This window comes from Chionomys nivalis, chromosome 4 (genome assembly GCF_950005125.1).
Source record: "Chionomys nivalis chromosome 4, mChiNiv1.1, whole genome shotgun sequence".
Lineage (NCBI taxonomy): Eukaryota > Metazoa > Chordata > Mammalia > Rodentia > Cricetidae > Chionomys > Chionomys nivalis.
In genome coordinates, this window is record NC_080089.1 from 44,733,307 (window position 1) to 44,746,845 (window position 13,539).

General features: G+C 49.8%; 2 protein-coding genes across 6 annotated transcripts in view; one reads left to right on the forward strand and one right to left on the reverse strand.

Annotated features, from left to right (window-relative positions):
- Rnf214 (ring finger protein 214) overlaps window positions 1-636 on the reverse strand; it is a 35,423-nt gene extending 34,787 nt beyond the window's left edge. The window contains exon 1 of one of the 4 annotated variants that reach the window (XM_057766395.1): window positions 1-636. The gene's annotated coding sequence lies outside the window, so the exon portion shown is untranslated. The other 3 variants (XM_057766397.1, XM_057766398.1, XM_057766399.1) reach the window with 3 other exon arrangements.
- The window catches only part of Pcsk7 (proprotein convertase subtilisin/kexin type 7), a 27,470-nt gene continuing 14,502 nt past the window's right edge, over window positions 572-13,539 (forward strand). Inside the window, exons 1-12 of one of the 2 annotated variants that reach the window (XM_057766393.1) lie at window positions 572-670; window positions 2,134-2,255; window positions 2,742-3,221; window positions 3,764-3,898; window positions 4,508-4,673; window positions 6,209-6,299; window positions 8,042-8,096; window positions 8,552-8,690; window positions 9,383-9,483; window positions 11,875-12,042; window positions 12,526-12,633; window positions 13,054-13,156. In XM_057766393.1, the coding sequence (XP_057622376.1) occupies window positions 2,754-3,221; window positions 3,764-3,898; window positions 4,508-4,673; window positions 6,209-6,299; window positions 8,042-8,096; window positions 8,552-8,690; window positions 9,383-9,483; window positions 11,875-12,042; window positions 12,526-12,633; window positions 13,054-13,156 (1,534 nt within the window). In that variant the 5' untranslated portion in view covers window positions 572-670; window positions 2,134-2,255; window positions 2,742-2,753. Of the gene's footprint in view, window positions 671-903; window positions 942-2,133; window positions 2,256-2,741; window positions 3,222-3,763; window positions 3,899-4,507; window positions 4,674-6,208; window positions 6,300-8,041; window positions 8,097-8,551; window positions 8,691-9,382; window positions 9,484-11,874; window positions 12,043-12,525; window positions 12,634-13,053; window positions 13,157-13,539 lie in introns of those variants that run through there. The other variant, XM_057766394.1, reaches the window with a different exon arrangement.

A 13,539-nucleotide genomic window follows, 5' to 3' on the forward strand; every position in this document is an offset into this window, starting at 1 on the left:
CTGAGCGGGCGGAGAGGGGGGAGGGGGCGGCCGAGCTTGGGGGAGGGGTCGAGCGCCGACCCGCGCGCGGCACCTCCCACTTCCGGCGGCGCGAGCACAGGAGGCGAAGCCGGGGCGGCGAGAAGAGCGGCCCCGCGGAGTGCGAGCCGCCGGCGACGGCGCCCTCTGGCGGCTCACACGAGCAGCGTCCGGACCACGGGGCCGCCGCTGGAGAACCCTGAGACACAGAGGAGCCTGAGGGGGCGCGGGCCAGAGACTGCGACCCGGTGGAGGCGGAAGCCGCTCTGAGGAGGTTACGGGGAAGAGTCAAGGCCATGGCCGTCCGAGGGAGAAGAGGAGTGTTTAGAGGTTGGAACCGAGACGCTTCTTTCAGAGGACGCCATGAAGGACAAAAGCCCTCTAGTGGAGGGGTCTTGTGGCGGAGAACTGGAGGACGCGGGGCGCCGAAGCCCGCATTGCACTCACGGGCCGGAGGCGGAAGCGGTCGGCGGGCGTCGGCCGAGCGCCCGGTACTCGGCTCGCGGCGGGGCGAGAGGTCGCAGGCCCAGCCGATGATTGGCTGCGGCGCCAGGCGGAAGTGATGTTGCTGTCAGTGGCTCCTCCGGCTCCCGGGAAGCCGCGAGTTTCCGCAGGGAGGCGGCGGCGGAGGAGGTGGAGGAGGCTGCTGCGGGTGAGTTGGAGAGTAGGTGTAGCGGGCTGGACCTCGGAAATCTGGGTGGCCCTGGACTGGAGCGGTCGGCACATGCGGAGGAGGAGCTGCGCCGAGGGCACCTTGGGACCTGGCGTACTCTTCCCCAACGGGACGGGGCCTCCGGGTCTGACGTTCCGGGTAGCATAGGTCCTGATGAGAGAGGGGCGCATTGCACAGAGCAACCGAGGCCGCTGGGAGGGGCCGCCAGTGGAACCCACGTTCTCTGCTTGCCCTGGTTCCTTTGAGCAAGGTGAAGGGGCTTGAAGGGCAGTGGTTAAAGAGCAGAATCTTGAACCGGGGAGATGTCCTTCTTCCTTGATAACTAAATGCTGTTTTGATGGGCCTAGTAGTTGAGGAATGGGGGGGGGGTCTGCTCTCGGAACCCGGAAGCCCGAGGATAAGGGCTGCTATCCCCCTGGGCAACAGGAAAAGCTCGGGTTCTCTTGCAAAAATCTGTGGTGGAACCTCCAGAGACTGTAGGAGCTTGCCAGGGTGAGTGGCTGCTCTCTAAGCAGATTCTGGATTTACTTCTGTGAAGACCGGGGAAGACACCTAGCTATCCTGGGACAGTCGGAGGGGCAGGAGGGATGTAAGAGGGAGCTGACCTGGAAAGTAAGGGCATGGTGGCCCTCACATGTAATCACAGCAGTAGAGAGGTAGAAGCAAGAGGACCGTGAGTTCTCAACTGTTTATATAAAGAAAGTTAAAAAGTGGAAACAGAGAAATCAAGGGAAAGGGATGAGTTACATTAATGGGAACTTTTGGGAGCGGAGTGCTTAGTGGCATAACTTCTCTCTCTTTCCAAGGAGTCTTTGGTAAGACAGAGTACGTTTTCTAGAGTGTTCTAAGTTAGCCCCATCCGAGTGTGTGTGGGGGTACTAAGACTGCTCCAGGGAGGGGTCAGTAAGCAGTAGTGGCTTCTGCAGGAGCTCAGGAGCCCACATGAGCCTTGTCCCTTTCCCCCACAATGGCCACAGTTGCTTGCTGGTTCTGATTCGGCAGTTCTCCGGGTGCCCTCAGTGAAAAGCCGACTTGCTGAGACAGGGACAGCTCTCAGTCCTTCCTGCCAGTCAGCCCCACTCTCGCAGTACCCACATGCGTGTATGCCTGCCACTTTTATTCTCTGTTTTCTGCCTGATTTCCCTGCCTGGGTTGCTGTGGACTGTATTGCTAGTTGCCTGGTAATGTGGTGCTAGTCTTTAAGTCCTGCTGAGCTTTTAGAGAAGCAAATGAGAAGAGAATGACATGATAGGTCAGGAAGTGGGGTACCTGGTTTTCGTATTGATGGGGCCGTGTTGTGATGGACCTCTTCCAGTCTATGACTAATTTTACATCCCTGAAATGAAGCTTAACATTGCCCACTGCTTTGTCCTGGCCTTCACTACAGCTCCTGCCTTGCTGGCTTTAGTGGGACACTTTCCCTCCATTCTTGGGGCCCACAGGTCTGCAGCTTGTGTTCCCAGTCAGCACTGCTCACAGTGAAGGTGACACCTTTCCTCCAGTTTCACAAAATGAATGTGACATGGTTACCCAGACCAAGACCTAAACTTCACAGAGAGCCCAGGTAGGAATGGGGCCCCGCTGTGGGAGTCAAAAGTCAGCTTGGGAAAAGATTTATGTTGTCTCTAAATAAGAGGGAGATGGAGCTGGATATGGTGGTACATACCTGTAATCCCAGGCAGAGGGATTTGAGTCCATCCTGGTCTACATACTGAGTTCTAGGACAACCAGAACTACATGATAAGAGTCTGTCATAAAAGAGGGGGTCCTGATGCTGTCAGTCATGGGAGTGATGTGTACTTTGAATACCCTGAGTGAGCTGCCTGAAACCCCTGAGCACTTGGATGATGCGAGGCTATTAGGGCAGCAGGGATGGTCCATTGTGCCGCAGAAGGTCATCCCCTGGGGTTAGCCCTGGCTCATACTCCAGCTTGGGGCTAACATTTTGATTAGTGACAAATGTAGTTGGTAACTGACAGACCATAGCTACCCTGTGATCCTTGCAGTTGCTGCCTCTTTCTTTGCTGATGTCCTGTCCCTTTGTCTGCAGCCTGCTGTTCTGATGCCGAAAGGGAGACAGAAAGTCCCACACTTGGATGCCCCCCTGGGCCTGCCCATCTGCCTCTGGCTGGAATTAGCTGGGCTCTTCTTTATGGTTCCCTGGGTCATGGGCCTGTCAGAAGCAGGTGGGCTTGACACCTTGGGTGCAGGGGGGCTAAGCTGGGCCGTACATCTGGACAGCCTTGAAGGAGAGAGGAAGGAAGAGAGTCTGATGCAACAGGCAGATGCTGTGGCCCAGGCAGCAGGGCTGGTGAATGCTGGGCGCATTGGAGAGCTCCAGGGGCACTACCTCTTTGTCCAGCCAGCTGGGCACAGGCAAGCCATGGAGGTGGAGGCCATGCGGCAGCAGGCAGAGGCTGTGTTAGCCAGGCATGAAGCTGTGCGCTGGCATTCAGAGCAGAGGCTGCTGAAGCGGGCTAAGCGCAGCATCCACTTCAATGATCCCAAGTATCCTCAGCAGTGGCACCTGGTAAGTACAGCTCAAATAGACAGGGTCTGCTCTAATGTACTTGACTGAGGGGCATGTCTGTGAACTGAGAATAGTTTGCTCTCGGCCCCTACCTTCGCTGTCTGCCATGAAGAGCAGTGGAGTGCTGAGGGTGTGTGTGCTCGCTGCGGCTCGTCTACCCAGGCTCCTGTTCACCCTTCTGCTTTCTGTCCCTTTGGCGGAACTGCTTCACCCACTGTGCACCCCTGTAAAATGGAGCGTGTAGCAGCATGTTTATGAAGCACTCAGAAAACTGCCTTACACATGGTAACTGCTAACCTTATTGTGTAATAATTACCACTTAGCTCTTTTCACCCCAAGTTACCAACAAGTGATGTCAAACTTTCTTGGATACCAAGGAATGGAGGGGCAGGACTCTTATGTGCCATTCTGTTAGTGCACTCTGTTCGCCACTAACTTACTGGTCTGTGGTCTTTGTTTGGCTCTTCCAAGGGAAGGGGTAGCTTTAACTTGTCCCTCTGGGCCGAGCTATGTGTCCCTGGATTTCTCTGTCTCTCCTACAGAATAATCGACGGAGCCCAGGCAGAGACATCAATGTGACAGGTGTGTGGGAGCGAAATGTAACTGGGCGAGGGGTGACAGTGGTGGTGGTGGACGATGGAGTGGAGCACACCATCCAGGACATTGCGCCCAACTATGTGAGTGGCCTGGAATGACCCCCTGCTGCCACATTACTCCTTCTCTTTGGTGTTACCTCCCTTTTGTTCCCTTTCCTAGGAAGTGCTGTGCCAAGCCAAACATCCTGGCTGGGAGGGGTGGAGGGTGGATAGTGTTTTTTCACTCTCCTTTCTCAGTCAGCTTTCCTGACTGGCAGTTAAGGCCCACAAGGTGACTTTTAGTCTACAGCAAGAGCAATTCCAGGCAATACTTCCTGCTTCCTGTTGTTACTACTTCTTCCGTGGGGAGCAGGGAGTGGCCTTATAGGCAACTGCTTTCTCCTCAGAGGTTCTGAAAACTGACTAAGGTGTGTCTTTTAGAGAATCTGAGATCTCTTTTATCATGGGTTTCCCCAAGCAGTGAACAGAGTCCTATACAGGCAAGAGGGGCGCCTTGCTAAAAGCCTTGGCCCTTCTCAGTTGTTCCCCAGTGTCCTTGGCTCCTATCTCATAACCCTTGTTTGCTCAAGTTGATGGACTTGCTAACTCTGACTTAGAGGTGGAAATTCCTAGTTCCTGTTCTCTCTGACATTTAGAAACTGACCCATTCTAACCAGTAAGTGACCACTTGTTGGCCCCTCAATGTTTCAGAGCCCAGAGGGTAGCTATGACCTCAACTCCAATGACCCAGATCCTATGCCTCATCCTGATGCGGAGAATGGTAACCACCATGGGACCCGGTGTGCAGGAGAAATTGCAGCTGTGCCCAACAACAGCTTCTGTGCAGTGGGTGTGGCCTATGGGAGCCGAATAGCAGGTAACTCATGCTTCCCCTATCCTTGGGAAGCTCCTGGGACACAGTGGTCATTTTCTATCTTCTTCCCCATTCTGAAAATTTCTTTTTCCCATCCTCAATGTCTGTAGCCTACAGTAAGGAGTAAGAATGAGTTAATGAATTCATTGATTTCAGGGCCATGGTATTTCAAATGGGCTTTTTAGCAACAGTATTTATTTTACAGTATAAAACAGGTAAACGTGGAAATGCTCCTGTTGTGGGCTGGAGGTCCCAAGCTGCACCTGCTCAAGTCTCCTTCCTGTTTCTGATTATGGCCCGTATCACTGTAACAACTCCTTCGACCTGACTATGCTCTGCTAGTGTTTCTTGTTTTTGTGAAGTACTTTCTCATCAATTTGCCTTCCACTACTCCACATCTATGGAGGCTGCTCTCCGAGTTCCACTTTCCATTCTCTCAAGAGAGCCTAGTCTCCAGCTGGAGATAGGTCTATGGTTCTTTCCTCTCTCTGTTTTGTGAATCAAGGGGGAAAGTATGAGCACTACCCCTGAATCATGATGAAAACCTGGGAACCTACCTCAACTGGCTGGCTGTAACCCTCATGCTCTCCAGCAGGGGGCCTCAGCACTCTGCAAATGAGACTATGGAAGAGGCCAGAAACCCTTCAAGCCCCTTCTGAAATTTCCACTTGTCCTTACCTTGTCACCACAATGTGGCCAACTCCATTTTAGATTGGGATAGCAAAGATAATGAGTGCTATTCACTTAATTCCTTTATTGTGCCAAGCACAAGCTAGGTGTTTCATGTGAAATGCCAAGCTAAGGGGAAATATAGTGCTTCCCACCTCCCAGTATCATTAGATCTGAGTTCAAGCATGATAGGAAAAGACACCTTTGAAAGCTAGGCATGGTGGTATATACTTGTCTAGCCAAAATCCCAGAACTTGGCAAGTAGAGGCAGAAGGGTCAGGTTCATCCGCTGCTATGTATTAAGTTTAAGGTAAACATGCTTTCTGAGACCCTGTCTTAAAAAAAACAAAACATTTTTGAACTAGTAATATGTATATATTGTATAATGATCCAGACTACAAAAGAGGGGTTGATATGTAGCTCTGTGAAGTGTTGTCATGCAAGCATGAGGATCCGAGTTCAATCCCAGGCACCCGTGTAAAAAGCTGGAAATGAGTGGGTACTTTTTTGATTCCAGTGCTGGAAGACAGAGACAGATGAATCCCAAGGTTCACTGGCCAGCCAGCCTAACTTAATTGGCAAGCCCTGGGTCTCAATAAGAGACCCTGTGTCAAAAACAACTAGGGTTTTGAAGAATGATACCTGAGATAGACATTTTGCCTCCAAACACACATATATACATATACACACTAATACATTCATACCCCCACACATGTTTAGCCATGAAACATGCACACACAGAAGTACAAAAAACATATAGGGGAAAGTAAGTCTTCCACATAGACCTCCCTACCACCTGGCAGCCCACTTGGAGAATATGTACTATTTCTAGTTTCTTAGTGAGGAGCTGGTGTCTCTTCAATGCCCAGGTATCCGAGTGCTGGATGGACCCCTCACAGACAGTATGGAGGCTGTGGCATTCAACAAGCACTACCAGATCAATGACATCTACAGCTGCAGGTAAGGAGAGCTGCAGGTGAGAGGGTGAGAGCCTGGAAGGTGGGACAGATCTTCAACAGAAGCTTAGCAAAGCAGGCTGCCTGTGGTGTAGCAGGGGGTCCGTGCTTGGACTCAGCTAATAAGGCTGTTTTCCTCATTTATCTAGATCCCAGCCTCGGTCCTCGGTGTTAAACACTCGTTCATCACTCTAGTAATCAGGCTGCCACACAGATTGCCCCAACATGCCTACATTGTCTAAACTCACAAGGCTCTTAGGAAAAAGTGGGCTGAACCCCAGTGCCTCCTTCAAAACTGCACATGAGCCGGGCGATGGTGGCGCACGCCTTTAATCCCAGCACTCGGGAAGCAGAGGCAGGCGGATCTCTGTGAGTTCGAGACCAGCCTGGTCTACAGAGCTAGTTCCAGGACAGGCTCCAAAGCCACAGAGAAACCCTGTCTCAAAAAACCAAAAAAAAAAAAAAACTGCACATGAAGCTTTAGGCTGTGGATCAAGTGGCTGGATAAGAGGAACTTAGGGTGGGAGCCCCCATTCTTACTGATAGAGCCTATTCTTCCCCATAACTAATACCTTTCTTAAATTCTTAAGTTTTATTTATTATTAGTGGGAAGGGGTTGCATGCCCATGCCATGGTCAGACAGAGGACTACTTTGTGTAGACAGTTTTCTCCTTCTACTTTTATATGGCTTCAGGGATCAAACTCAAGTCAGTAGGCTTACACAGTAAGCACCTTTACTGCTGAGACATCTCATAGGCCGTACTCAGGAACCAAGAACTTGCCAGGCATGGTAACACATACCTTTAACACATCTAGCACTCAGGAGCAGAGGCAGGTGGATCTCTGAATTTGAACCAGCCCGGTCTACATGAGTTCTAGGACAGCCAGGGCTATATAGTCAGACCTTGTCTCAACAACAACCAAGGGCGGGGGGGGGGGGGGACTTAGAGCTGGAGAGACTGGCTGGTGACTAAGAACACTTAATGCTCTTGCAGAGGACCTGGTTTAGGTTCCCAGCACCCACATGGTGGTTCACAACCCTCTCTGTCACTCCAGTTTGAGGGTCTCTGATACCTGGCCTCCTCAGGCAGTCTGTAGATGGTGTACTTATACATACATTGTACATATACTCACATAAAATTTGACTAAAAAAAAGATTTAAAAGCATATATAATTTGAACAACTCTAATCATCATCTACTACAACCTAGTAGTAGATCTGTAGATCACAGGAATGACCCTGCTCCTATTCCACTATGTATCTTCTGCTTCCTGGGACCTGAGAAAGAGAAGACAGGATAAAGTCATCCTAAATTGGGGAGATTTCTTTTTTTTTTTTTTTTTTTTAAAGATTATTTATTTATTTATTTATTTACTATACAGTGTTCAGCTTCCATGTATGCCTGCAGGCCAGAAGAGGGCACCAGATCTCATTACAGATGGTTGTGAGCCACCATGTGGTTGCTGGGATTTGAACTCAGGACCTCTGGAAGAGCAGTCAGTGCTCTTAACCTCTGAGCCATCTCTCCAGCCCCAATTGGGGAGATTTCTAAGTAAAAGAAGAACTTTTTACTTCCATTTTTCACTTTGGAAGAAAATGGACCCTTGACACCATGTGTCTTTTAATCATGGGGTTCCTTAGGAGAAGAGTAAAAACTGCAGGCAGAAGAGTAGTCTGGTAAAACAGGGAGACCCTAACTGGGTAGCTCCAACTTGGTTCCACCCTTCCCTTTGCATATTTCAACAGCTGGGGCCCAGATGATGATGGGAAGACAGTGGATGGTCCTCACCAGCTCGGAAAGGTAACTGAGGTGCATAGAGACTGGGAAACTTGACATCCTCTTCATTCAGTTCTAGAAGAAACACCAATCAAACCCTCTTCCCACCTCACCCTTGTAGTGCCCAGATTGCACCATTTAGCATAGCTGTGCCATCCTTCCTTTCAAGAAAGAGTGCCTTCCTCAGGATGGGACCGGTGGAAGGGATGGAATGGCTTTCAGCTTGTTTCTCTTGAGTCTCATTCTGGGTTTCTGCTCCTCGCCCTGCTCTGTCATCTGATAAACAGAATATATTTGTCAAATACTCTTTAACTCTTAGCTTTCTCCCACCTTGTGTCTGTGTCTAAATCCCCTTCCCCCTTGCCCAATGCCCTTTCCATTTTCCTTTTCTAGAAGTGGGAGGAGAAGAGACCTGGTCCAATAGGTACAGGTCTTTTTATTGGCTCCTTGACTAATAGCCTGACATTTTTGTTCTTCAGGCTGCCTTACAGCATGGAGTGATAGCTGGTCGCCAGGGCTTTGGGAGTATCTTTGTGGTTGCCAGCGGTAATGGGGGCCAGCACAATGACAACTGCAACTATGATGGCTATGCCAACTCCATCTACACTGTCACAATAGGTAGTGATCTAGAGACTGTGGGAGTGGGGTCAGTGGGTCTTTTTTGCGTCTCACTTCACGGTTTATCTAAACATATAACCATGGTCATTTCTTGGAGGTCAGATAGGACTAACCTAGCTCCTGCAGACTCTCAGAACTTCTCTGAGACATGTTTAGCCATTCCCCAGAAATCACCTACCTGTCTCCACTACTGTTAGGATGGGTTTGATCTCCTTTCTGGTCTCTTTCCATGGCCACTGGCTTGAAGCTGCCTTTGGCTACCCTTTAACCTGAATTAAGGACACTTGGCTTACACTCCCAATCATAGAGTTTGTCGTTCCATTTTTATTATTATTTCCTTATTTGACTTTGTACCTAGATCACAAGAGAGTGCCCCCACCGCTCTCTACCACTGCACACTACTTCCTTCCCACCCCTTCCGTGATGTGGCCTTTTCCACATGTCTTTAATGTGACTTACAGTATGTTAGTAAATATTGAAAACAAATGACTAAGTTACAGAGGCAGAAGGCCACTGATTTTGCCTGAAGCCAGTGGGAAGAGTGGTATGGTGCAACAATTCCTCTGCCAGTTGAGGCTGCCTGCCCACATGCAGATGAGGACTGGTCCTTCTTTCAACTCGGGGCAAACCCTATGGTGCCAGCCGTAGGAGCCACTCCTTAAGTGAGCACCTATCTCACTTTTTCGTGCCAGGTGCTGTGGATGAGGAGGGACGGATGCCTTTCTATGCAGAGGAGTGTGCCTCCATGCTGGCAGTTACCTTCAGTGGTGGAGACAAGATGCTTCGGAGCATTGTGAGTGCTTTGGGGACCCTTCTGACAAGGTTTCTCTCTGGGATCTATGTGGTGGGGGGGGAGGGGGCGGTGCTTGAAGACAAGGGCTCATCCTGTACCCAAGACTGGCTTGGGACTCCTACTATAGTTCAGATTGGCCTTGAGTTTACAAGCCATTTTCCTGATGTGGCCTCTCACATGTTGAGAGTACAGGTGTAATGCAATATACCTGGTAAAACATTTCTTTTTTCCCCCTCTAACCTGTTCTTGAGATAGGGTCTCATATAACCTAGGCTCGCCTTGAATTCACTATGTATCTGAGAATGACCTTGAATTCCTGGTCCTCCTGCATTAGTGGTTTTGATCTTAAACTTTTTAACTTGGTAATAGGATCCATGTGATAGAGTTTGGACTTTTACTACTTTTTGTGGGCTGAGGTCATGGCGCAGTGTTGGTCATTCCCTGTATAAATCCTAACTACCTTGTTCCTCGGGAATAAAGGCAGTGCTTATCTCAGGGATGCGCAGCATAGGAAGTTGGAGCTAGCTTGTATCAGTGTGACCCCATCCTTCCCTAAAGCTCTGATTAAAGCCAGAGCCTGAGAATACACTTCTGTAGCCCACACAACCATTGAAGGACTCTGGGAGTTCTGCTGGGCTCCAGCCAGCCTATATAAATCAGGCCTCCTAACCACAGTCCTAGAGCACCCTGTATGTCTCTGTTGCCACTAACAGTGTCAAGTTAGAACAGAAGACTCCAGGCCAGAGCTGGGCAGGAGCCAGGTGGTTGTAAGCTTTTGCCAGTGACCAGTTGGGAGGTCTCTGGGGCCACTGGGAATTAAGCAGCTTCATCTTCACACAGAGTCAAGTTTATTTTCCAGAATGAAAAGTTTGTTGTGCCAGTAAATGACTTCTGGTCAACACAATGTTCCAAGGCTTTGTGCCAGTTGACCCCCACCCCAGGGAGACCAGAGAAGGGAGCAGACAAAAGTGAAAAGCAAGATGCTTACAGGCAGCCTGGGGCTCTACTAGCCTCCGTTAGGAAGATGCTTACAGGCAGCCTGGGGTTCTACTAGCCTCCATTAGGAACAACAGGAACTTACTCTGCTCTTTACCGCCTGGCAGAGCTCTGGGACCTGCCCTCTCCTGGCCCCTTCAAGGGACACTGTTGCTCAGCATGGCCTGGCTTTGCCCTTCCAACTCAATGCAGTTTCTCACCCTCACCCCCACCTTCCATCTGAACTATAATTTGTCTGGATTTGAAGAGTGAGTTTATTCAGCCAAGTTCCCATCTTTGGAATGCCCTTGCTTTGGCAACCTCATGTTTGTGTGACCAGGCAACTGGATGGAGGGTAAGGGCCAGGGGAATAGGCTTCCCACATCTGGCTTCTTGCCCAGGGAGCTTCCCTAGCTTTTCCTAGTGCTGTGTGATGTTCTTGCCATTATGGGCAAGTTCACAGACTTCACATCTGTACTCTAGACTATCACTGTGGGGCTGTTTCCTTAACAGGAAAAAATCAATCTGCTCCCTGGCATCAACCAGACTTCCTTTCTCATTAAGACTAAAACTTGGCTTGTCTTTCCCTTCCTTTGAGAGTGCAGTGTCTGAGTGAAAATTACATCTTTTGGCAGCTGTTGTAACAGCTGGGAAAGGGGGCTGGGAATGCAAAGGCAGCTCTTGCAGGAGTTGGGATCCTGGTATCTGACCCAGAAGAAAAGTTTGAAAGAAAAAAGTTCTAGCCTGTACTGGCTTTATGTGAGGGAGCAGGTTCATGATGGGACATGAAAAGAACTTGATACCAAATAGATACTGTCTTTCCCGACTTCCATGTCTCGTCTGAGAAACATGAATAGGAAAGAGGGGCTCACAGAAACCCAACCAAGACACCAACCAGAGCAGGAGAGCAGCTTGTCCTGAGGTTAGCCTATTGGCCAGTTGGGCAGTAGTGCATGGCAGATAAGGCATGGTGATACTGAAACTGTAGAAAACTTCAAGCAAGGCTGCAATAATCTTCTTGGGGAACATGCTCTCACCAGTTACTGTCCCAGTTCCAGCTAGGACCCAATAGCAGCTCTGGCCACTTCTTTGGCTAGCTGGGTTATGGATAGTTGGGTAGAGAATTTGGGAATGAAATGATAAAGAATTAGAGAAGCAAGAATCAGGAAACTCCTGTACCCACATCTCACATGCCTATCTCCTTTTCCTACATTTGTGCCTCTAAAGTCACTCTTCAGTTTCTGCCATCTAGAGATCCCAAAGGCCAGAGGACTAAGGGTCTCCTATGCCTGGCCCTCTGTGCATAAGGAAAGTTACAGCTCTTGAAAGGGCATGGCCACCTGTTTGAAGGACTGTCCTATTCCCTTTCTCTAGTGTCTAACCCCTCCCCACTCCTTATCTTATTCCACTTTGCAGGTGACCACTGACTGGGACCTTCAGAAGGGCACTGGCTGCACAGAAGGCCACACAGGGACCTCTGCTGCAGCTCCTCTGGCAGCTGGCATGATAGCCCTCATGCTGCAGGTGCGGCCCTGCCTCACATGGCGGGACATCCAGCACATCATTGTCTTCACAGCTACCCAGGTTAGAGCCGGCAACTAGCTAGGAAGTGCCCAGCCCACCCGATTCCAGGGTTTGACTGTTAGGAGACTCCAGGGTCAGAACGTCTCAAATGTTGGGTGGGATATATGAAACACTTTCGTGGTGAGAAATGTACAGCGTGGGTGCAAGGACCATCAATATCACAGAGCAGAGCCCACCCATCCCTCTTCTGCTCAGGCCATCTACCTAAGATGAGCTCTGGCAGGGCACTCTCACTTGGGAGCTGGTCCTCTCGGCTCCTTTTCAGGAAATAGGCCACTCAGGTAGTGAGATCGTGGGGCTTTGATCTTTTATCTCAGCTTTCTTTCTTTTTTTTTTTTTTTTTTTTTTTTTTTTTTTTTTTGAGGAAATCTATTCATCCCCAGTCACCTCAGTGTGAAAGTCTGGACTTAATCTGTTGGCAGGCAGATAGAGAGAAGGGAGTCCCGCAATGTTAGAGATTCACCAGTACCTCTGTTCTTTCAGTATGAGGATCATCATGCAGACTGGCTCACCAATGAGGCTGGCTTCAGCCACAGCCATCAGCATGGTTTCGGCCTCCTCAATGCCTGGAGACTCGTCAATGCAGCCAAGGTGAACAAGGCGTGGGCCAACAGGGCACCCTGCAGAGAGAGACTAAGGGAAGGCTACCTGATGCCTAAACATTGCCTGGCATTTTACAGGCACTTGACCACTGTAGCCCTCATCCTGGCCATAACCATCTTATCAGTGAAAAATAGAAGTTCCCAAGCTGCTGAAGTAGTTCTTGAATATAGTCAGGGTATCAGTAGTTCTGGTTCTCCCCTTCCATTCTAGGATGCCATTTTCTCTGATTCCTTAACTTGGTGTTCTCAGGAGCATTTGGGGTGCAGAAGGAACTTCGAGTGAAGGGTAGGGTGACAGAAAAGCTAGCGAGTTAGATAGACCTTAAAGATCTTACGGAGGGTGGGTGTAAGAATGGAATCACATTACAGTAAGCTTTGTTTGTTAATTGCTGTCTCTTTCCTTGGATAGATCTGGACATCTGTCCCTTACTTAGCCTCCTATGTCAGCCCCGTGCTAAAAGAAAATAAGGCTGTTCCTCGGTCCCCCCATTCCCTGGAGGTGCTATGGAATGGTAAGCCTTCAGCACAAGGGGTTAATCTTAGGTCCAAGGCTTGAAGCGGGTGATGGGGAAGCTATGCTAAGCTCATCCTCCCTGCCCAGTTCTCCCCCTTCCTTCAGGAGCTGAGCTGCAGCCAAACCTGTGGCGTTTTCTTTGACCATTTTAGGGCATGTTGCTGCTTCTGAGTTGGCTGGCCCCCTGGCTGCTTAACAAGACCTTTCTCCTGAGTTCCTAATAGAAAGGAGCTGTGAGCAATGCTCTAGGAAGGCAGTGGGTAGAATGGGAGTGGGGCTCTGGGAGCCTCAGCAGGAGTTGAAAGAAGTGCCTTTGACTTTCATGCTAAGATCTTGCCAAACGGCCCTATCCAGCCTGGTGGCCTGAGCACGAAGGAGAGG